We start from the raw sequence: 26173 nt of genomic DNA on the forward strand, positions 1-26173 counted from the left end.
CCATCTCCTTCTCCCTCATCACACTGCACATCTCCATCTCCTCCTTCCTCATCACACTGCACATCTCCATCTTCTCCTTCCTCATCACACTGCACATCTCCATCTCCTCCTTTCTCATCACACTGTACATCTCCATCTCCCTCATCACACTGCACATCTCCATCTCCTTCTCCCTCATCACACTGCACATCTCCATCTCCTCCTCCCTCATCACACTGCACATCTCCATCTCCTTCTCCCTCATCACACTGCACATCTCCATCTCCTTCTCCCTCATCACACTGCACATCTCCATCTCCTCCTTTCTCATCACACTGTACATCTCCATCTCCTTCTCCCTCATCACACTGCACATCTCCATCTCCTCCTTTCTCATCACACTGTACATCTCCATCTCCTTCTCCCTCATCACACTGCACATCTCCATCTCCTCCTCCCTGACGCACTGCACATTTCTGTAAAGTAAACTGCTCAATCCTTCTGTTTAGCAATGTAATCTGCAGCAGTAATCCCCACACCACAGCCGGCCGTCCAGTGCGGCACCGCCCCGATCCCCGGGATGCAGGAGACTCACCCTGTTGCTGTATCCTTGCTTTTTGTGCTTCGCGCCAAGAGCATAGAGAACTAGAATAAACTCATGAGGGCAGTCTGCAAAATACTCTGTGCAGGTGACCGGGGACTCGTGGATGTCCATGGAGTAGGGGTTCTCGAAGATTGGAAAACTGTCAGCCAAAAAGAGAGGGAAGAAGTTATAATCCAAGAGGAACAGTGATTGGATATTTCCCATATTTTTATTGTTTTTTCATAGCTGGGGTACGCACAAGTCATCAGAGCTCCCACTACACAGGGAGCAGGCCCCCCGCACTGCCACGGAGCAGGTGCCCCTGTGCTGTCACGGAGCAGGCACCCCCGAACTGCCACAGAGCATGCACCCCCGCACTGCCACGGAGCAGGCGTCCCCGTACTGACACGGAGCAGGCCCCTTGCACTGCCAAGGAGCATGCCCCCCGCACTGCCAAGGAGCATGCCCCCCGCACTGCCAAGGAGCAGGCACCCCCGCACTGCCACGGAGCAGGCACCCCCGCACTGCCACGGAGCAGGCGCCCCCGCACTGCCACGGAGCAGGTGCCCCTGTGCTGCCATGGAGCAGGCACCCCCGAACTGCCACAGAGCATGCACCCCCACACTGCCACGGAGCAGGCGTCCCCGTACTGACACGGAGCAGGCCCCCTGCACTGCCAAGGAGCATGCCCCCCGCACTGCCAAGGAGCATGCCCCCCGCACTGCCAAGGAGCAGGCACCCCCGCACTGCCACGGAGCAGGCACCCCCGCACTGCCACGGAGCAGGCACCCCCGCACTGCCACAGAGCAGGTGCCCCTGTGCTGCCATGGAGCAGGCACCCCCGAACTGCCACAGAGCATGCACCCCCACACTGTCACGGAGCAGGCGTCCCCGTACTGACACGGAGCAGGCCCCCTGCACTGCCACGGAGCAGGCACCCCCGCACTGCCACGGAGCAGGCACCCCTGCACTGCCACGAAGCAGGTGCCCCTGTGCTGCCATGGCGCAGGCACCCCCGAACTGCCACAGAGCATGCACCCCCGCACTGCCACGGAGCAGGCGTCCCCGTACTGACACGGAGCAGGCCCCCTGCACTGCCACGGAGCAGGCACCCCCGCACTGCCACGGAGCAGGTGCCCCTGTGCTGCCATGGAGCAGGCACCCCCGAAATGCCACAGAGCATGCAACCCCGCACTGACACGGAGCAGGCGCCCCCGTACAGACACGGAGCAGGCCCCCCGCACTGCCACAGAGCAGGCACCCCCGCACTGCCACAGAGCATGCACCCCCGCACTGCCACAGAGCAGGTGCCCCCGTACTGACACGGAGCAAGCCCCCCGCACTGCCAAGGAGCAAGTCCCTCGCACTGCCAAGGAGCAGGCCCCCCGCACTGCCATAGAGCAGGGGCTCCCGCACTGCCACGTAGCAGGCACTCCCGAACTGCCACGGAGCAGGCACCCCCGAACTGCCACGGAGCAGGCGCCCCTGTACTGACATGGAGCAGGCACCCCCGTACTGACATGGAGCAGGCACCCCCGTACTGACATGGAGCAGGCACCCCCGCACTGCCACGGAGCAGTCAAATGATAAAAGTCCATCCAAGCACTGCATGGGCCATATCTGCACTTCTGACCCTGGGGACCGGATCTACATGCTGCACATCTATGATTAGTTACTGCAGGTGATTTCATTGTTTATGTGAGTCTGAGGTCGGCTGAACATAACCTCCAATATGTTGTGTCATGTCACCATGCTTTACACTGCAGCTCAGTCAGTGCCTCAAGCATCCGGACAGGCTGAGCACAGGGAACAGCCGGATAATGGGAGCAGTGACGGGCACAGGAGACATCTCAGCTTTACACATTACTGTTCTGGTGATAGAAATCGTCCTTGGTGTTGTCATGGTAACACGACACAATACAGACTTATTGTCCCCAGTATCAGTGTCAGGCAATTAGTGATATTATGTAAACAGGAGAGTAAATGACGGCAACCCCGGATCCAGTGCTCCACGGAGAGCGACATTTAGCACAATTGTTACAGCGCAGCAATGACTTCATCTTTATCATTCTAGGTAACTAATCTGTTTACAGAGACCCCCGACATCCGGGAAACAAACACAGCAAAACAAGAGAGCGGCACAAACTGCAAGACAAGAGAGCGGCACAAACACTGCAATACAAGAGAGCGACACAAACACTGCAAAACAAGAGAGCGACACAAACACCGCAAAACAAGAGAGCGACACAAACACTGCAAAACAAGAGAGCGACACAAACTGCAAAACAAGAGAGCGGCACAAACACTGCAAAACAAGAGAGCGACACAAACACTGCAAAACAAGAGAGCGACACAAACACCGCAAAACAAGAGAGCGACACAAACACTGCAAAACAAGAGAGCGGCACAAACTGCAAAACAAGAGAGCGGCACAAACACTGCAAAACAAGAGAGCGACACAAACACTGCAAAACATGAGAGCGACACAAACTACAAGACAAGAGAGCGGCACAAACACTGCAATACAAGAGAGCGACACAAACACTGCAAAACAAGAGAGCGACACAAACACCGCAAAACAAGAGAGCGACACAAACACTGCAAAACAAGAGAGCGGCACAAACTGCAAAACAAGAGAGCGGCACAAACACTGCAAAACAAGAGAGCGACACAAACACTGCAAAACATGAGAGCGACACAAACTACAAGACAAGAGAGCGGCACAAACACTGCAAAACAAGAGAGCGACACAAACACTGCAAAACAAGAGAGCGACACAAACACCGCAAAACAAGAGAGCGACACAAACACTGCAAAACAAGAGAGCGACACAAACACCGCAAAACAAGAGAGCGACACAAACACTGCAAAACAAGAGAGCGGCACAAACTGCAAAACAAGAGAGCGGCACAAACACTGCAAAACAAGAGAGCGACACAAACACTGCAAAACATGAGAGCGACACAAACTACAAGACAAGAGAGCGGCACAAACACTGCAAAACAAGAGAGCGACACAAACACTGCAAAACAAGAGAGCGGCACAAACTGCAAGACAAGAGAGCGGCACAAACACTGCAATACAAGAGAGCGACACAAACACTGCAATACAAGAGAGCGACACAAACACTGCAAAACAAGAGAGCGGCACAAACACTGCAAAACAAGAGAGCGACACAAACACTGCAAAACAAGAGAGCGGCACAAACACCGCAAAACAAGAGAGCGGCACAAACACCGCAAAACAAGAGAGCGGCACAAACACCGCAAAACAAGAGAGCGGCACAAACACCGCAAAACAAGAGAGCGGAACAAACTGCAAGACAAGAGAGAGGCACAAACACTGCAAAAGAAGAGAGCGACACAAACACTGCAAAACATGAGAGCGACACAAACACTGCAAAACAAGAGAGCGACACAAACACTGCAAAACAAGAGAGCGGCACAAACACTGCAAAACAAGAGAGCGGCACAAACACTGCAAAAGAAGAGAGCGGCACAAACACGGCAAAACAAGAGAGCGGAACAAACACGGCAAAACAAGAGAGCGGCACAAACACGGCAAAACAAGAGAGAGGCAAAAACATGGCAAAACAAGAGAGCGGAACAAACTGCAAGACAAGAGAGAGGCACAAACACTGCAAAAGAAGAGAGCGACACAAACACTGCAAAACAAGAGAGCGACACAAACACTGCAAAACAAGAGAGCGGCACAAACACTGCAAAACAAGAGAGCGGCACAAACACTGCAAAAGAAGAGAGCGGCACAAACACGGCAAAACAAGAGAGCGGAACAAACACGGCAAAACAAGAGAGAGGCACAAACACGGCAAAACAAGAGAGCGGCAAAAACATGGCAAAACAAGAGAGCGGCACAAACACCGCAAAACAAGAGAGCGGCACAAACACGGCAAAACAAGAGAGCGGCACAAACACCGCAAAACAAGAGAGCGGCACAAACACGGCAAAACAAGAGAGCGGCACAAACACGGCAAAACAAGAGAGCGACACAAACACTGCAAAACAAGAGAGCGACACAAACACTGCAAAACAAGAGAGCGACACAAACACTGCAAAACATGAGAGCGACACAAACTACAAGACAAGAGAGCGGCACAAACACTGCAAAACAAGAGAGCGACACAAACACTGCAAAACAAGAGAGCGGCACAAACTGCAAGACAAGAGAGCGGCACAAACACTGCAATACAAGAGAGCGACACAAACACTGCAAAACAAGAGAGCGGAACAAACACTGCAAAACAAGAGAGCGACACAAACACTGCAAAACAAGAGAGCGGCACAAACACCGCAAAACAAGAGAGCGGCACAAACACCGCAAAACAAGAGAGCGGCACAAACACCGCAAAACAAGAGAGCGGCACAAACACCGCAAAACAAGAGAGCGGAACAAACTGCAAGACAAGAGAGAGGCACAAACACTGCAAAAGAAGAGAGCGACACAAACACTGCAAAACATGAGAGCGACACAAACACTGCAAAACAAGAGAGCGACACAAACACTGCAAAACAAGAGAGCGGCACAAACACTGCAAAACAAGAGAGCGGCACAAACACTGCAAAAGAAGAGAGCGGCACAAACACGGCAAAACAAGAGAGCGGAACAAACACGGCAAAACAAGAGAGCGGCACAAACACGGCAAAACAAGAGAGCGGCAAAAACATGGCAAAACAAGAGAGCGGAACAAACTGCAAGACAAGAGAGAGGCACAAACACTGCAAAAGAAGAGAGCGACACAAACACTGCAAAACAAGAGAGCGACACAAACACTGCAAAACAAGAGAGCGGCACAAACACTGCAAAACAAGAGAGCGGCACAAACACTGCAAAAGAAGAGAGCGGCACAAACACGGCAAAACAAGAGAGCGGAACAAACACGGCAAAACAAGAGAGAGGCACAAACACGGCAAAACAAGAGAGCGGCAAAAACATGGCAAAACAAGAGAGCGGAACAAACACGGCAAAACAAGAGAGAGGCACAAACACTGCAAAACAAGAGAGCGGCACAAACACTGCAAAACAAGAGAGCGGCACAAACACTGCAAAACAAGAGAGCGACACAAACACTGCAAAACAAGAGAGCGGCACAAACACTGCAAAACAAGAAGAGAGCGACACAAACACTGCAACACAAGAGAGCGACACAAACACTGCAAAACAAGAGAGCGGCACAAACACTGCAAAACAAGAAGAGAGCGACACAAACACTGCAAAACAAGAGAGCGACACAAACACTGCAAAACAAGAGAGCGACACAAACACTGCAAAACAAGAGAGCGGCACAAACACTGCAAAACAAGAGAGCGACACAAACACTGCAAAACAAGAGAGCGACACAAACTGCAAGACAAGAGAGCGACACAAACACTGCAAAACAAGAGAGCGACACAAACACTGCAAGACAAGAGACCGGCACAAACTGCAAGACAAGAGAGCAACACAAACACTGCAAAACAAGAGAGCGACACAAACACTGCAAGACAAGAGAGCGGCACAAACTGCAAGACAAGAGAGCGGCACAAACACTGCAAACCAAGAGAGCGACACAAACACTGCAAGACGAGAGCGGCACAAACACTGCAAAACAAGAGAGCGACACAAACACTGCAAAACAAGAGAGCGACACAAACACTGCAAGACAAGAGAGCGACACAAACACTGCAAAACAAGAGAGCGGCACAAACACTGCAAAACAAGAGAGCGGCACAAACTGCAAGACAAGAGAGCGGCACAAACTGCAAAACAAGAGAGCGACACAAACTGCAAGACAAGAGAGCGGCACAAACACTGCAAAACAAGAGAGCGGCACAAACACTGCAAAACAAGAGAGCGACACAAACACTGCAAAACAAGAGAGCGGCACAAACACTGCAAAACAAGAGAGCGACACAAACACTGCAAAACAAGAGAGCGGCACAAACACTGCAAAACAAGAGAGCGGCACAAACACTGCAAAACAAGAGAGCGGCACAAACACTGCAAAACAAGAGAGCGGCACAAACACTGTAAAACAAGAGAGCGGCACAAACACTGCAAAACAAGAGAGCGGCACAAACACTGCAAAACAAGAGAGCGGCACAAACACTGCAAAACAAGAGAGCGACACAAACACTGCAAGACAAGAGAGCGGCACAAACACTGCAAAACAAGAGAGCGGCACAAACACTGCAAAACAAGAGAGCGGCACAAACTGCAAGACAAGAGAGCGACACAAACACTGCAAAACAAGAGAGCGACACAAACACGGCAAAACAAAAGAGCGGCACAAACACGGCAAAACAAAAGAGCGGCACAAACACCGCAAAACAAGAGAGCGGAACAAACTGCAAGACAAGAGAGAGGCACAAACACTGCAAAAGAAGAGAGCGACACAAACACTGCAAAACAAGAGAGCGACACAAACACTGCAAAACAAGAGAGCGGCACAAACACTGCAAAACAAGAGAGCGGCACAAACACTGCAAAAGAAGAGAGCGGCACAAACACGGCAAAACAAGAGAGCGGAACAAACACGGCAAAACAAGAGAGCGGCACAAACACGGCAAAACAAGAGAGCGGCAAAAACATGGCAAAACAAGAGAGCGACACAAACACTGCAAAACAAGAGAGCGGCACAAACACTGCAAAACAAGAGAGCGACACAAACACTGCAAAACAAGAGAGCGGCACAAACACTGCAAAACAAGAGAGCGGCACAAACACTGCAAAACAAGAGAGCGGCACAAACACTGCAAAACAAGAGAGCGGCACAAACACTGTAAAACAAGAGAGCGGCACAAACACTGCAAAACAAGAGAGAGGCACAAACACTGCAAAACAAGAGAGCGGCACAAACACTGCAAAACAAGAGAGCGACACAAACACTGCAAGACAAGAGAGCGGCACAAACACTGCAAAACAAGAGAGCGGCACAAACACTGCAAAACAAGAGAGCGGCACAAACTGCAAGACAAGAGAGCGACACAAACACTGCAAAACAAGAGAGCGACACAAACACGGCAAAACAAAAGAGCGGCACAAACACCGCAAAACAAGAGAGCGGAACAAACTGCAAGACAAGAGAGAGGCACAAACACTGCAAAAGAAGAGAGCGACACAAACACTGCAAAACAAGAGAGCGACACAAACACTGCAAAACAAGAGAGCGGCACAAACACTGCAAAACAAGAGAGCGGCACAAACACCGCAAAACAAGAGAGCGGCACAAACACCGCAAAACAAGAGAGCGGCACAAACACCGCAAAACAAGAGAGCGGCACAAACACGGCAAAACAAGAGAGCGGCAAAAACATGGCAAAACAAGAGAGCGGCACAAACACCGCAAAACAAGAGAGCGGCACAAACACGGCAAAACAAGAGAGCGGCACAAACACCGCAAAACAAGAGAGCGGCACAAACACGGCAAAACAAGAGAGCGGCACAAACACGGCAAAACAAGAGAGCGACACAAACACTGCAAAACAAGAGAGCGGCAAAAACACTGCAAAACAAGAGAGCGGCACAAACACTGCAAAACAAGAGAGCGACACAAACACTGCAAAACAAGAGAGCGACACAAACACTGCAAAACAAGAGAGCGGCACAAACACTTCAAAACAAGAGAGCGGCACAAACACTGCAAAACAAGAGAGCGGCACAAACTGCAAGACAAGAGAGCGGCACAAACACTGCAAAACAAGAGAGCGACACAAACACTGCAAAACAAGAGAGAGGCACAAACACTGCAAAACAAGAGAGCGGCACAAAGACTGCAAAACAAGAGAGCGGCACAAAGACTGCAAAACAAGAGAGCGGCACAAAGACTGCAAAACAAGAGAGCGGCACAAACTGCAAGACAAGAGAGCGGCACAAACACTGCAAAACTAGAGAGCGGCACAAACACTGCAAAACAAGAGAGCGGCACAAACACTGCAAAACAAGAGAGCGGCACAAACACTGCAAAACAAGAGAGCGACACAAACACTGCAAAACAAGAGAGCGGCACAAACACTGCAAAACAAGAGAGCGACACAAACACTGCAAAACAAGAGAGCGGCACAAACACTGCAACACAAGAGAGCGACACAAACACTGCAAAACAAGAGAGCGGCACAAACACTGCAAAACAAGAAGAGAGCGACACAAACACTGCAAAACAAGAGAGCGGCACAAACACTGCAAAACAAGAGAGCGGCACAAACACTGCAAAACAAGAGAGCGGCACAAACACTGCAAAACAAGAGAGCGGCACAAACACTGCAAAAGAAGAGAGCGGCACAAACACGGCAAAACAAGAGAGCGGAACAAACACGGCAAAACAAGAGAGAGGCACAAACACTGCAAAACAAGAGAGCGGCACAAACACTGCAAAACAAGAGAGCGGCACAAACACTGCAAAACAAGAGAGCGACACAAACACTGCAAAACAAGAGAGCGGCACAAACACTGCAAAACAAGAAGAGAGCGACACAAACACTGCAACACAAGAGAGCGACACAAACACTGCAAAACAAGAGAGCGGCACAAACACTACAAAACAAGAAGAGAGCGACACAAACACTGCAAAACAAGAGAGCGACACAAACACTGCAAAACAAGAGAGCGACACAAACACTGCAAAACAAGAGAGCGGCACAAACACTGCAAAACAAGAGAGCGACACAAACACTGCAAAACAAGAGAGCGACACAAACTGCAAGACAAGAGAGCGACACAAACACTGCAAAACAAGAGAGCGACACAAACACTGCAAGACAAGAGACCGGCACAAACTGCAAGACAAGAGAGCAACACAAACACTGCAAAACAAGAGAGCGACACAAACACTGCAAGACAAGAGAGCGGCACAAACACTGCAAACCAAGAGAGCGACACAAACACTGCAAGACGAGAGCGGCACAAACACTGCAAAACAAGAGAGCGACACAAACACTGCAAAACAAGAGAGCGACACAAACACTGCAAAACAAGAGAGCGACACAAACACTGCAAGACAAGAGACCGGCACAAACTGCAAGACAAGAGAGCAACACAAACACTGCAAAACAAGAGAGCGACACAAACACTGCAAGACAAGAGAGCGGCACAAACACTGCAAACCAAGAGAGCGACACAAACACTGCAAGACGAGAGCGGCACAAACACTGCAAAACAAGAGAGCGACACAAACACTGCAAAACAAGAGAGCGACACAAACACTGCAAGACAAGAGAGCGACACAAACACTGCAAAACAAGAGAGCGGCACAAACACTGCAAAACAAGAGAGCGGCACAAACTGCAAGACAAGAGAGCGGCACAAACTGCAAAACAAGAGAGCGACACAAACTGCAAGACAAGAGAGCGGCACAAACACTGCAAAACAAGAGAGCGGCACAAACACTGCAAAACAAGAGAGCGACACAAACACTGCAAAACAAGAGAGCGGCACAAACACTGCAAAACAAGAGAGCGACACAAACACTGCAAAACAAGAGAGCGGCACAAACACTGCAAAACAAGAGAGCGGCACAAACACTGCAAAACAAGAGAGCGGCACAAACACTGCAAAACAAGAGAGCGGCACAAACACTGTAAAACAAGAGAGCGGCACAAACACTGCAAAACAAGAGAGTGGCACAAACACTGCAAAACAAGAGAGCGGCACAAACACTGCAAAACAAGAGAGCGACACAAACACTGCAAGACAAGAGAGCGGCACAAACACTGCAAAACAAGAGAGCGGCACAAACACTGCAAAACAAGAGAGCGGCACAAACTGCAAGACAAGAGAGCGACACAAACACTGCAAAACAAGAGAGCGACACAAACACGGCAAAACAAAAGAGCGGCACAAACACGGCAAAACAAAAGAGCGGCACAAACACCGCAAAACAAGAGAGCGGAACAAACTGCAAGACAAGAGAGAGGAACAAACACTGCAAAAGAAGAGAGCGACACAAACACTGCAAAACAAGAGAGCGACACAAACACTGCAAAACAAGAGAGCGGCACAAACACTGCAAAACAAGAGAGCGGCACAAACACTGCAAAAGAAGAGAGCGGCACAAACACGGCAAAACAAGAGAGCGGAACAAACACGGCAAAACAAGAGAGCGGCACAAACACGGCAAAACAAGAGAGCGGCACAAACATGGCAAAACAAGAGAGCGGCACAAACACCGCAAAACAAGAGAGCGGCACAAACACCGCAAAACAAGAGAGCGGCACAAACACGGCAAAACAAGAGAGCGGCACAAACACCGCAAAACAAGAGAACGGCACAAACACGGCAAAACAAGAGAGCGACACAAACACTGCAAAACAAGAGAGCGGCACAAACACTGCAAAACAAGAGAGCGACACAAACACTGCAAAACAAGAGAGCGGCACAAACACTGCAAAACAAGAGAGCGGCACAAACACTGCAAAACAAGAGAGCGGCACAAACACTGCAAAACAAGAGAGCGGCACAAACACTGTAAAACAAGAGAGCGGCACAAACACTGCAAAACAAGAGAGCGGCACAAACACTGCAAAACAAGAGAGCGGCACAAACACTGCAAAACAAGAGAGCGACACAAACACTGCAAGACAAGAGAGCGGCACAAACACTGCAAAACAAGAGAGCGGCACAAACACTGCAAAACAAGAGAGCGGCACAAACTGCAAGACAAGAGAGCGACACAAACACTGCAAAACAAGAGAGCGACACAAACACGGCAAAACAAAAGAGCGGCACAAACACCGCAAAACAAGAGAGCGGAACAAACTGCAAGACAAGAGAGAGGCACAAACACTGCAAACCAAGAGAGCGACACAAACACTGCAAGACGAGAGCGGCACAAACACTGCAAAACAAGAGAGCGACACAAACACTGCAAAACAAGAGAGCGACACAAACACTGCAAGACAAGAGAGCGACACAAACACTGCAAAACAAGAGAGCGGCACAAACACTGCAAAACAAGAGAGCGGCACAAACTGCAAGACAAGAGAGCGGCACAAACTGCAAAACAAGAGAGCGACACAAACTGCAAGACAAGAGAGCGGCACAAACACTGCAAAACAAGAGAGCGGCACAAACACTGCAAAACAAGAGAGCGACACAAACACTGCAAAACAAGAGAGCGGCACAAACACTGCAAAACAAGAGAGCGACACAAACACGGCAAAACAAAAGAGCGGCACAAACACCGCAAAACAAGAGAGCGGAACAAACTGCAAGACAAGAGAGCGGCACAAACACTGCAAACCAAGAGAGCGACACAAACACTGCAAGACGAGAGCGGCACAAACACTGCAAAACAAGAGAGCGACACAAACACTGCAAAACAAGAGAGCGACACAAACACTGCAAGACAAGAGAGCGACACAAACACTGCAAAACAAGAGAGCGGCACAAACACTGCAAAACAAGAGAGCGGCACAAACTGCAAGACAAGAGAGCGGCACAAACTGCAAAACAAGAGAGCGACACAAACTGCAAGACAAGAGAGCGGCACAAACACTGCAAAACAAGAGAGCGACACAAACACTGCAAAACAAGAGAGCGGCACAAACACTGCAAAACAAGACAGCGACACAAACACTGCAAAACAAGAGAGCGGCACAAACACTGCAAAACAAGAGAGCGGCACAAACACTGCAAAACAAGAGAGCGGCACAAACACTGCAAAACAAGAGAGCGGCACAAACACTGTAAAACAAGAGAGCGGCACAAACACTGCAAAACAAGAGAGCGGCACAAACACTGCAAAACAAGAGAGCGGCACAAACACTGCAAAACAAGAGAGCGACACAAACACTGCAAGACAAGAGAGCGGCACAAACACTGCAAAACAAGAGAGCGGCACAAACACTGCAAAACAAGAGAGCGGCACAAACTGCAAGACAAGAGAGCGACACAAACACTGCAAAACAAGAGAGCGACACAAACACGGCAAAACAAAAGAGCGGCACAAACACGGCAAAACAAAAGAGCGGCACAAACACCGCAAAACAAGAGAGCGGAACAAACTGCAAGACAAGAGAGAGGCACAAACACTGCAAAAGAAGAGAGCGGCACAAACACGGCAAAACAAGAGAGCGGAACAAACACGGCAAAACAAGAGAGCGGCACAAACACGGCAAAACAAGAGAGCGGCAAAAACATGGCAAAACAAGAGAGCGGCACAAACACCGCAAAACAAGAGAGCGGCACAAACACCGCAAAACAAGAGAGCGGCACAAACACGGCAAAACAAGAGAGCGGCACAAACACCGCAAAACAAGAGAACGGCACAAACACGGCAAAACAAGAGAGCGACACAAACACTGCAAAACAAGAGAGCGGCACAAACACTGCAAAACAAGAGAGCGACACAAACACTGCAAAACAAGAGAGCGGCACAAACACTGCAAAACAAGAGAGCGGCACAAACACTGCAAAACAAGAGAGCGGCACAAACACTGCAAAACAAGAGAGCGGCACAAACACTGTAAAACAAGAGAGCGGCACAAACACTGCAAAACAAGAGAGCGGCACAAACACTGCAAAACAAGAGAGCGGCACAAACACTGCAAAACAAGAGAGCGACACAAACACTGCAAGACAAGAGAGCGGCACAAACACTGCAAAACAAGAGAGCGGCACAAACACTGCAAAACAAGAGAGCGGCACAAACTGCAAGACAAGAGAGCGACACAAACACTGCAAAACAAGAGAGCGACACAAACACGGCAAAACAAAAGAGCGGCACAAACACCGCAAAACAAGAGAGCGGAACAAACTGCAAGACAAGAGAGAGGCACAAACACTGCAAAAGAAGAGAGCGACACAAACACTGCAAAACAAGAGAGCGACACAAACACTGCAAAACAAGAGAGCGGCACAAACACTGCAAAACAAGAGAGCGGCACAAACACTGCAAAACAAGAGAGCGGCACAAACACCGCAAAACAAGAGAGCGGCACAAACACGGCAAAACAAGAGAGCGGCAAAAACATGGCAAAACAAGAGAGCGGCACAAACACCGCAAAACAAGAGAGCGGCACAAACACAGCAAAACAAGAGAGCGGCACAAACACCGCAAAACAAGAGAGCGGCACAAACACGGCAAAACAAGAGAGCGGCACAAACACGGCAAAACAAGAGAGCGACACAAACACTGCAAAACAAGAGAGCGGCAAAAACACTGCAAAACAAGAGAGCGGCACAAACACTGCAAAACAAGAGAGCGACACAAACACTGCAAAACAAGAGAGCGACACAAACACTGCAAAACAAGAGAGCGGCACAAACACTTCAAAACAAGAGAGCGGCACAAACACTGCAAAACAAGAGAGCGGCACAAACTGCAAGACAAGAGAGCGGCACAAACACTGCAAAACAAGAGAGCGACACAAACACTGCAAAACAAGAGAGAGGCACAAACACTGCAAAACAAGAGAGCGGCACAAAGACTGCAAAACAAGAGAGCGGCACAAAGACTGCAAAACAAGAGAGCGGCACAAAGACTGCAAAACAAGAGAGCGGCACAAACTGCAAGACAAGAGAGCGGCACAAACACTGCAAAACTAGAGAGCGGCACAAACACTGCAAAACAAGAGAGCGGCACAAACACTGCAAAACAAGAGAGCGGCACAAACACTGCAAAACAAGAGAGCGACACAAACACTGCAAAACAAGAGAGCGGCACAAACACTGCAAAACAAGAGAGCGACACAAACACTGCAAAACAAGAGAGCGGCACAAACACTGCAACACAAGAGAGCGACACAAACACTGCAAAACAAGAGAGCGGCACAAACACTGCAAAACAAGAAGAGAGCGACACAAACACTGCAAAACAAGAGAGCGGCACAAACACTGCAAAACAAGAGAGCGGCACAAACACTGCAAAACAAGAGAGCGGCACAAACACGGCAAAACAAGAGAGCGGCACAAACACGGCAAAACAAGAGAGCGACACAAACACTGCAAAACAAGAGAGCGGCAAAAACACTGCAAAACAAGAGAGCGGCACAAACACTGCAAAACAAGAGAGCGACACAAACACTGCAAAACAAGAGAGCGACACAAACACTGCAAAACAAGAGAGCGGCACAAACACTTCAAAACAAGAGAGCGGCACAAACACTGCAAAACAAGAGAGCGGCACAAACTGCAAGACAAGAGAGCGGCACAAACACTGCAAAACAAGAGAGCGACACAAACACTGCAAAACAAGAGAGAGGCACAAACACTGCAAAACAAGAGAGCGGCACAAAGACTGCAAAACAAGAGAGCGGCACAAAGACTGCAAAACAAGAGAGCGGCACAAAGACTGCAAAACAAGAGAGCGGCACAAACTGCAAGACAAGAGAGCGGCACAAACACTGCAAAACTAGAGAGCGGCACAAACACTGCAAAACAAGAGAGCGGCACAAACACTGCAAAACAAGAGAGCGGCACAAACACTGCAAAACAAGAGAGCGACACAAACACTGCAAAACAAGAGAGCGGCACAAACACTGCAAAACAAGAGAGCGGAACAAACTGCAAGACAAGAGAGCGGCACAAACACTGCAAACCAAGAGAGCGACACAAACACTGCAAGACGAGAGCGGCACAAACACTGCAAAACAAGAGAGCGACACAAACACTGCAAAACAAGAGAGCGACACAAACACTGCAAGACAAGAGAGCGACACAAACACTGCAAAACAAGAGAGCGGCACAAACACTGCAAAACAAGAGAGCGGCACAAACTGCAAGACAAGAGAGCGGCACAAACTGCAAAACAAGAGAGCGACACAAACTGCAAGACAAGAGAGCGGCACAAACACTGCAAAACAAGAGAGCGACACAAACACTGCAAAACAAGAGAGCGGCACAAACACTGCAAAACAAGAGAGCGACACAAACACTGCAAAACAAGAGAGCGGCACAAACACTGCAAAACAAGAGAGCGGCACAAACACTGCAAAACAAGAGAGCGGCACAAACACCGCAAAACAAGAGAGCGGCACAAACACTGTAAAACAAGAGAGCGGCACAAACACTGCAAAACAAGAGAGCGGCACAAACACTGCAAAACAAGAGAGCGGCACAAACACTGCAAAACAAGAGAGCGACACAAACACTGCAAGACAAGAGAGCGGCACAAACACTGCAAAACAAGAGAGCGGCACAAACACTGCAAAACAAGAGAGCGGCACAAACTGCAAGACAAGAGAGCGACACAAACACTGCAAAACAAGAGAGCGACACAAACACGGCAAAACAAAAGAGCGGCACAAACACGGCAAAACAAAAGAGCGGCACAAACACCGCAAAACAAGAGAGCGGAACAAACTGCAAGACAAGAGAGAGGCACAAACACTGCAAAAGAAGAGAGCGGCACAAACACGGCAAAACAAGAGAGCGGAACAAACACGGCAAAACAAGAGAGCGGCACAAACACGGCAAAACAAGAGAGCGGCAAAAACACGGCAAAACAAGAGAGCGGCACAAACACCGCAAAACAAGAGAGCGGCACAAACACCGCAAAACAAGAGAGCGGCACAAACACGGCAAAACAAGAGAGCGGCACAAACACCGCAAAACAAGAGAACGGCACAAACACGGCAAAACAAGAGAGCGACACAAACACTGCAAAACAAGAGAGCGGCACAAACACTGCAAAACAAGAGAGCGACACAAACACTGCAAAACAAGAGAGCGGCACAAACACTGCAAAACAAGAGAGCGGCACAAACACTGCAAAACAAGAGAGCGGCACAAACACTGCAAAACAAGAGAGCGGCACAAACACTGTAAAACAAGAGAGCGGCACAAACACTGCAAAACAAGAGAGCGGCACAAACACTGCAAAACAAGAGAGCGGCACAAACACTGCAAAACAAGAGAGCGACACAAACACTGCAAGACAAGAGAGCGGCACAAACACTGCAAAACAAGAGAGCGGCACAAACACTGCAAAACAAGAGAGCGGCACAAACTGCAAGACAAGAGAGCGACACAAACACTGCAAAACAAGAGAGCGACACAAACACGGCAAAACAAAAGAGCGGCACAAACACCGCAAAACAAGAGAGCGGAACAAACTGCAAGACAAGAGAGAGGCACAAACACTGCAAAAGAAGAGAGCGACACAAACACTGCAAAACAAGAGAGCGACACAAACACTGCAAAACAAGAGAGCGGCACAAACACTGCAAAACAAGAGAGCGGCACAAACACCGCAAAACAAGAGAGCGGCACAAACACCGCAAAACAAGAGAGCGGCACAAACACGGCAAAACAAGAGAGCGGCAAAAACATGGCAAAACAAGAGAGCGGCACAAACACCGCAAAACAAGAGAGCGGCACAAACACCGCAAAACAAGAGAGCGGCACAAACACGGCAAAACAAGAGAGCGGCACAAACACCGCAAAACAAGAGAGCGGCACAAACACGGCAAAACAAGAGAGCGGCACAAACACGGCAAAACAAGAGAGCGGCACAAACACTGCAAAACAAGAGAGCGGCAAAAACACTGCAAAACAAGAGAGCGGCACAAACACTGCAAAACAAGAGAGCGACACAAACACTGCAAAACAAGAGAGCGACACAAACACTGCAAAACAAGAGAGCGGCACAAACACTTCAAAACAAGAGAGCGGCACAAACACTGCAAAACAAGAGAGCGGCACAAACTGCAAGACAAGAGAGCGGCACAAACACTGCAAAACAAGAGAGCGACATAAACACTGCAAAACAAGAGAGAGGCACAAACACTGCAAAACAAGAGAGCGGCACAAAGACTGCAAAACAAGAGAGCGGCACAAAGACTGCAAAACAAGAGAGCGGCACAAAGACTGCAAAACAAGAGAGCGGCACAAAGACTGCAAAACAAGAGAGCGGCACAAACACTGCAAAACTAGAGAGCGGCACAAACACTGCAAAACAAGAGAGCGGCACAAACACTGCAAAACAAGAGAGCGGCACAAACACTGCAAAACAAGAGAGCGACACAAACACTGCAAAACAAGAGAGCGGCACAAACACTGCAAAACAAGAGAGCGACACAAACACTGCAAAACAAGAGAGCGGCACAAACACTGCAACACAAGAGAGCGACACAAACACTGCAAAACAAGAGAGCGGCACAAACACTGCAAAACAAGAAGAGAGCGACACAAACACTGCAAAACAAGAGAGCGGCACAAACACTGCAAAACAAGAGAGCGGCACAAACACTGCAAAACAAGAGAGCGGCACAAACACGGCAAAACAAGAGAGCGGCACAAACACGGCAAAACAAGAGAGCGACACAAACACTGCAAAACAAGAGAGCGGCAAAAACACTGCAAAACAAGAGAGCGGCACAAACACTGCAAAACAAGAGAGCGACACAAACACTGCAAAACAAGAGAGCGACACAAACACTGCAAAACAAGAGAGCGGCACAAACACTTCAAAACAAGAGAGCGGCACAAACACTGCAAAACAAGAGAGCGGCACAAACTGCAAGACAAGAGAGCGGCACAAACACTGCAAAACAAGAGAGCGACACAAACACTGCAAAACAAGAGAGAGGCACAAACACTGCAAAACAAGAGAGCGGCACAAAGACTGCAAAACAAGAGAGCGGCACAAAGACTGCAAAACAAGAGAGCGGCACAAAGACTGCAAAACAAGAGAGCGGCACAAACTGCAAGACAAGAGAGCGGCACAAACACTGCAAAACTAGAGAGCGGCACAAACACTGCAAAACAAGAGAGCGGCACAAACACTGCAAAACAAGAGAGCGGCACAAACACTGCAAAACAAGAGAGCGACACAAACACTGCAAAACAAGAGAGCGGCACAAACACTGCAAAACAAGAGAGCGACACAAACACTGCAAAACAAGAGAGCGGCACAAACACTGCAACACAAGAGAGCGACACAAACACTGCAAAACAAGAGAGCGGCACAAACACTGCAAAACAAGAAGAGAGCGACACAAACACTGCAAAACAAGAGAGCGGCACAAACACTGCAAAACAAGAGAGCGGCACAAACACTGCAAAACAAGAGAGCGGCACAAACACTGCAAAACAAGAGAGCGGCACAAACACTGCAAAAGAAGAGAGCGGCACAAACACGGCAAAACAAGAGAGCGGAACAAACACGGCAAAACAAGAGAGAGGCACAAACACTGCAAAACAAGAGAGCGGCACAAACACTGCAAAACAAGAGAGCGGCACAAACACTGCAAAACAAGAGAGCGACACAAACACTGCAAAACAAGAGAGCGGCACAAACACTGCAAAACAAGAAGAGAGCAACACAAACACTGCAACACAAGAGAGCGACACAAACACTGCAAAACAAGAGAGCGGCACAAACACTGCAAAACAAGAAGAGAGCGACACAAACACTGCAAAACAAGAGAGCGACACAAACACTGCAAAACAAGAGAGCGACACAAACACTGCAAAACAAGAGAGCGGCACAAACACTGCAAAACAAGAGAGCGACACAAACACTGCAAAACAAGAGAGCGACACAAACTGCAAGACAAGAGAGCGACACAAACACTGCAAAACAAGAGAGCGACACAAACACTGCAAGACAAGAGACCGGCACAAACTGCAAGACAAGAGAGCAACACAAACTCTGCAAAACAAGAGAGCGACACAAACACTGCAAGACAAGAGAGCGGCACAAACTGCAAGACAAGAGAGCGGCACAAACACTGCAAACCAAGAGAGCGACACAAACACTGCAAGACGAGAGCGGCACAAACACTGCAAAACAAGAGAGCGACACAAACACTGCAAAACAAGAGAGCGACACAAACACTGCAAGACAAGAGAGCGACACAAACACTGCAAAACAAGAGAGCGGCACAAACACTGCAAAACAAGAGAGCGGCACAAACTGCAAGACAAGAGAGCGGCACAAACTGCAAAACAAGAGAGCGACACAAACTGCAAGACAAGAGAGCGGCACAAACACTGCAAAACAAGAGAGCGGCACAAACACTGCAAAACAAGAGAGCGACACAAACACTGCAAAACAAGAGAGCGGCACAAACACTGCAAAACAAGAGAGCGACACAAACACTGCAAAACAAGAGAGCGGCACAAACACTGCAAAACAAGAGAGCGGCACAAACACTGCAAAACAAGAGAGCGGCACAAACACTGCAAAACAAGAGAGCGGCACAAACACTGTAAAACAAGAGAGCGGCACAAACACTGCAAAACAAGAGAGCGGCACAAACACTGCAAAACAAGAGAGCGGCACAAACACTGCAAAACAAGAGAGCGACACAAACACTGCAAGACAAGAGAGCGGCACAAACACTGCAAAACAAGAGAGCGGCACAAACACTGCAAAACAAGAGAGCGGCACAAACTGCAAGACAAGAGAGCGACACAAACACTGCAAAACAAGAGAGCGACACAAACACGGCAAAACAAAAGAGCGGCACAAACACGGCAAAACAAAAGAGCGGCACAAACACCGCAAAACAAGAGAGCGGAACAAACTGCAGAACAAGAGAGAGGCACAAACACTGCAAAAGAAGAGAGCGACACAAACACTGCAAAACAAGAGAGCGACACAAACACTGCAAAACAAGAGAGCGGCACAAACACTGCAAAACAAGAGAGCGGCACAAACACTGCAAAAGAAGAGAGCGGCACAAACACGGCAAAACAAGAGAGCGGAACAAACACGGCAAAACAAGAGAGCGGCACAAACACGGCAAAACAAGAGAGCGGCAAAAACATGGCAAAACAAGAGAGCGGCACAAACACCGCAAAACAAGAGAGCGGCACAAACACCGCAAAACAAGAGAGCGGCACAAACACGGCAAAACAAGAGAGCGGCACAAACACCGCAAAACAAGAGAACGGCACAAACACGGCAAAACAAGAGAGCGACACAAACACTGCAAAACAAGAGAGCGGCACAAACACTGCAAAACAAGAGAGCGACACAAACACTGCAAAACAAGAGAGCGGCACAAACACTGCAAAACAAGAGAGCGGCACAAACACTGCAAAACAAGAGAGCGGCACAAACACTGCAAAACAAGAGAGCGGCACAAACACTGTAAAACAAGAGAGCGGCACAAACACTGCAAAACAAGAGAGCGGCACAAACACTGCAAAACAAGAGAGCGGCACAAACACTGCAAAACAAGAGAGCGACACAAACACTGCAAGACAAGAGAGCGGCACAAACACTGCAAAACAAGAGAGCGGCACAAACACTGCAAAACAAGAGAGCGGCACAAACTGCAAGACAAGAGAGCGACACAAACACTGCAAAACAAGAGAGCGACACAAACACGGCAAAACAAAAGAGCGGCACAAACACCGGAAAACAAGAGAGCGGAACAAACTGCAAGACAAGAGAGAGGCACAAACACTGCAAAAGAAGAGAGCGACACAAACACTGCAAAACAAGAGAGCGACACAAACACTGCAAAACAAGAGAGCGGCACAAACACTGCAAAACAAGAGAGCGGCACAAACACTGCAAAAGAAGAGAGCGGCACAAACACGGCAAAACAAGAGAGCGGAACAAACACGGCAAAACAAGAGAGCGGCACAAACACGGCAAAACAAGAGAGCGGCAAAAACATGGCAAAACAAGAGAGCGGCACAAACACCGCAAAACAAGAGAGCGGCACAAACACCGCAAAACAAGAGAGCGGCACAAACACCGCAAAACAAGAGAGCGGCACAAACACTGCAAAACAAGAGAGCGGCACAAACACCGCAAAACAAGAGAGCGGCACAAACACGGCAAAACAAGAGAGCGGCACAAACACTGCAAAACAAGAGAGCGACACAAACACTGCAAAACAAGAGAGCGGCACAAACACTGCAAAACAAGAGAGCGGCACAAACACTGCAAAACAAGAGAGCGACACAAACACTGCAAAACAAGAGAGCGACACAAACACTGCAAAACAAGAGAGCGGCACAAACACGTCAAAACAAGAGAGCGGCACAAACACTGCAAAACAAGAGAGCGGCACAAACTGCAAGACAAGAGAGCGGCACAAACTGCAAGACAAGAGAGCGACACAAACACTGCAAAACAAGAGAGAGGCACAAACACTGCAAAACAAGAGAGCGGCACAAAGACTGCAAAACAAGAGAGCGGCACAAAGACTGCAAAACAAGAGAGCGGCATAAAGACTGCAAAACAAGAGAGCGGCACAAACTGCAAGACAAGAGAGCGGCACAAACACTGCAAAACTAGAGAGCGGCACAAACACTGCAAAACAAGAGAGCGGCACAAACACTGCAAAACAAGAGAGCGGCACAAACACTGCAAAACAAGAGAGCGACACAAACACTGCAAAACAAGAGAGCGGCAAAAACACTGCAAAACAAGAGAGCGACACAAACACTGCAAACAAGAGAGCGACACAAACACTGCAAACAAGAGAGCGGCACAAACACTGCAAAACAAGAGAGCGACACAAACACTGCAAAACAAGAGAGCGGCACAAACACTGCAAAACAAGAAGAGAGCGACACAAACACTGCAAAACAAGAGAGCGGCACAAACACTGCAAAACAAGAGAGCGGCACAAACACCGCAAAACAAGAGAGCGGCACAAACACCGCAAAACAAGAGAGCGACACAAACACTGCAAAACAAGAGAGCGGCACAAACTGCAAGACAAGAGAGCGGCACAAACACTGCAATACAAGAGAGCGACACAAACACTGCAAAACAAGAGAGCGACACAAACTGCAAAACAAGAGAGCGGCACAAACACTGCAAAACAAGAGAGCGACACAAACACTGCAAAACAAGAGAGCGGCACAAACACTGCAAAACAAGAGAGCGACACAAACACTGCAAAACAAGAGAGCGGCACAAACACTGCAAAACAAGAGAGCGACACAAACACTGCAAAACAAGAGAGCGACACAAACTGCAAGACAAGAGAGCGACACAAACGCTGCAAAACAAGAGAGCGACACAAACACTGCAAGACAAGAGACCGGCACAAACTGCAAGACAAGAGAGCGACACAAACACTGCAAAACAAGAGAGCGACACAAACACTGCAAGACAAGAGAGCGGCACAAACTGCAAGACAAGAGAGCGGCACAAACACTGCAAACCAAGAGAGCGACACAAACACTGCAAGACGAGAGCGGCACAAACACTGCAAAACAAGAGAGCGACACAAACACTGCAAAACAAGAGAGCGACACAAACACTGCAAAACAAGAGAGCGGCACAAACACTGCAAAACAAGAGAGCGGCACAAACACTGCAAAACAAGAGAGCGGCACAAACACTGCAAAACAAGAGAGCGGCACAAACACTGCAAAACAAGAGAGCGGCACAAACACTGCAAAACAAGAGAGCGGCACAAACACTGCAAAACAAGAGAGCGACACAAACACTGCAAGACAAGAGAGCGGCACAAACACTGCAAAACAAGAGAGCGGCACAAACACTGCAAAACAAGAGAGCGGCACAAACTGCAAGACAAGAGAGCGACACAAACACTGCAAAACAAGAGAGCGACACAAACACGGCAAAACAAAAGAGCGGCACAAACACCGCAAAACAAGAGAGCGGAACAAACTGCAAGACAAGAGAGAGGCACAAACACTGCAAAAGAAGAGAGCGACACAAACAATGCAAAACAAGAGAGCGACACAAACACTGCAAAACAAGAGAGCGGCACAAACACTGCAAAACAAGAGAGAGGCACAAACACTGCAAAAGAAGAGAGCGGCACAAACACGGCAAAACAAGAGAGCGGAACAAACACGGCAAAACAAGAGAGCGGCACAAACACGGCAAAACAAGAGAGCGGCAAAAACATGGCAAAACAAGAGAGCGGCACAAACACCGCAAAACAAGAGAGCGGCACAAACACCGCAAAACAAGAGAGCGGCACAAACACCGCAAAACAAGAGAGCGGCACAAACACGGCAAAACAAGAGAGCGGCACAAACACCGCAAAACAAGAGAGCGGCACAAACACGGCAAAACAAGAGAGCGGCACAAACACCGCAAAACAAGAGAGCGGCACAAACACGGCAAAACAAGAGAGCGGCACAAACACTGCAAAACAAGAGAGCGACACAAACACTGCAAAACAAGAGAGCGGCACAAACACTGCAAAACAAGAGAGCGGCACAAACACTGCAAAACAAGAGAGCGACACAAACACTGCAAAACAAGAGAGCGACACAAACACTGCAAAACAAGAGAGCGGCACAAACACTTCAAAACAAGAGAGAGGCACAAACACTGCAAAACAAGAGAGCGGCACAAAGACTGCAAAACAAGAGAGCGGCACAAAGACTGCAAAACAAGAGAGCGGCATAAAGACTGCAAAACAAGAGAGCGGCACAAACTGCAAGACAAGAGAGCGGCACAAACACTGCAAAACTAGAGAGCGGCACAAACACTGCAAAACAAGAGAGCGGCACAAACACTGCAAAACAAGAGAGCGGCACAAACACTGCAAAACAAGAGAGCGACACAAACACTGCAAAACAAGAGAGCGGCAAAAACACTGCAAAACAAGAGAGCGACACAAACACTGCAAACAAGAGAGCGACACAAACACTGCAAACAAGAGAGCGGCACAAACACTGCAAAACAAGAGAGCGACACAAACACTGCAAAACAAGAGAGCGGCACAAACACTGCAAAACAAGAAGAGAGCGGCACAAACACTGCAAAACAAGAAGAGAGCGACACAAACACTGCAAAACAAGAGAGCGGCACAAACACTGCAAAACAAGAGAGCGACACAAACACCGCAAAACAAGAGAGCGGCACAAACACCGCAAAACAAGAGAGCGACACAAACACTGCAAAACAAGAGAGCGGCACAAACTGCAAGACAAGAGAGCGGCACAAACACTGCAATACAAGAGAGCGACACAAACACTGCAAAACAAGAGAGCGACACAAACTGCAAAACAAGAGAGCGGCACAAACACTGCAAAACAAGAGAGCGACACAAACACTGCAAAACAAGAGAGCGGCACAAACACTGCAAAACAAGAGAGCGACACAAACACTGCAAAACAAGAGAGCGGCACAAACACTGCAAAACAAGAGAGCGACACAAACACTGCAAAACAAGAGAGCGACACAAACTGCAAGACAAGAGAGCGACACAAACACTGCAAAACAAGAGAGCGACACAAACACTGCAAAACAAGAGAGCGGAACAAACTGCAAGACAAGAGAGAGGCACAAACACTGCAAAAGAAGAGAGCGACACAAACACTGCAAAACAAGAGAGCGACACAAACACTGCAAACAAGAGAGCGACACAAACACTGCAAACAAGAGAGCGGCACAAACACTGCAAAACAAGAGAGCGACACAAACACTGCAAAACAAGAGAGCGGCACAAACACTGCAAAACAAGAAGAGAGCGGCACAAACACTGCAAAACAAGAAGAGAGCGACACAAACACTGCAAAACAAGAGAGCGGCACAAACACTGCAAAACAAGAGAGCGACACAAACACCGCAAAACAAGAGAGCGGCACAAACACCGCAAAACAAGAGAGCGACACAAACACTGCAAAACAAGAGAGCGGCACAAACTGCAAGACAAGAGAGCGGCACAAACACTGCAATACAAGAGAGCGACACAAACACTGCAAAACAAGAGAGCGACACAAACTGCAAAACAAGAGAGCGGCACAAACACTGCAAAACAAGAGAGCGACACAAACACTGCAAAACAAGAGAGCGGCACAAACACTGCAAAACAAGAGAGCGACACAAACACTGCAAAACAAGAGAGCGGCACAAACACTGCAAAACAAGAGAGCGACACAAACACTGCAAAACAAGAGAGCGACACAAACTGCAAGACAAGAGAGCGACACAAACACTGCAAAACAAGAGAGGGACACAAACACTGCAAAACAAGAGAGCGGAACAAACTGCAAGACAAGAGAGAGGCACAAACACTGCAAAAGAAGAGAGCGACACAAACACTGCAAAACAAGAGAGCGACACAAACACTGCAAAACAAGAGAGCGGCACAAACACTGCAAAACAAGAGAGCGGCACAAACACTGCAAAAGAAGAGAGCGGCACAAACACGGCAAAACAAGAGAGCGGAACAAACACGGCAAAACAAGAGAGCGGCACAAACACGGCAAAACAAGAGAGCGGCAAAAACATGGCAAAACAAGAGAGCGGCACAAACACCGCAAAACAAGAGAGCGGCACAAACACCGCAAAACAAGAGAGCGGCACAAACACGGCAAAACAAGAGAGCGGCACAAACACCGCAAAACAAGAGAACGGCACAAACACGGCAAAACAAGAGAGCGACACAAACACTGCAAAACAAGAGAGCGGCACAAACACTGCAAAACAAGAGAGCGACACAAACACTGCAAAACAAGAGAGCGGCACAAACACTGCAAAACAAGAGAGCGGCACAAACACTGCAAAACAAGAGAGCGGCACAAACACTGCAAAACAAGAGAGCGGCACAAACACTGTAAAACAAGAGAGCGGCACAAACACTGCAAAACAAGAGAGCGGCACAAACACTGCAAAACAAGAGAGCGGCACAAACACTGCAAAACAAGAGAGCGACACAAACACTGCAAGACAAGAGAGCGGCACAAACACTGCAAAACAAGAGAGCGGCACAAACA

General features: G+C 48.8%; 1 protein-coding gene across 9 annotated transcripts in view; it reads right to left on the minus strand.

Moving 5' to 3' along the window:
* STXBP5L (syntaxin binding protein 5L) overlaps positions 1-26173 on the minus strand; it is a 604719-nt gene that overhangs the window by 194111 nt on the left and 384435 nt on the right. For all 9 annotated transcript variants that reach the window (XM_073668710.1, XM_073668706.1, XM_073668709.1 and 6 more), the window contains exon 12: positions 575-722. In XM_073668710.1, the coding sequence (XP_073524811.1) occupies positions 575-722 (148 nt within the window). The remainder of the gene's footprint in view (positions 1-574; positions 723-26173) is intronic.

This window comes from Phyllobates terribilis, unplaced genomic scaffold (genome assembly GCF_046119375.1).
Source record: "Phyllobates terribilis strain yellow unplaced genomic scaffold, ASM4611937v1 Scaffold_2__4_contigs__length_985480577, whole genome shotgun sequence".
Taxonomy (NCBI): domain Eukaryota; kingdom Metazoa; phylum Chordata; class Amphibia; order Anura; family Dendrobatidae; genus Phyllobates; species Phyllobates terribilis.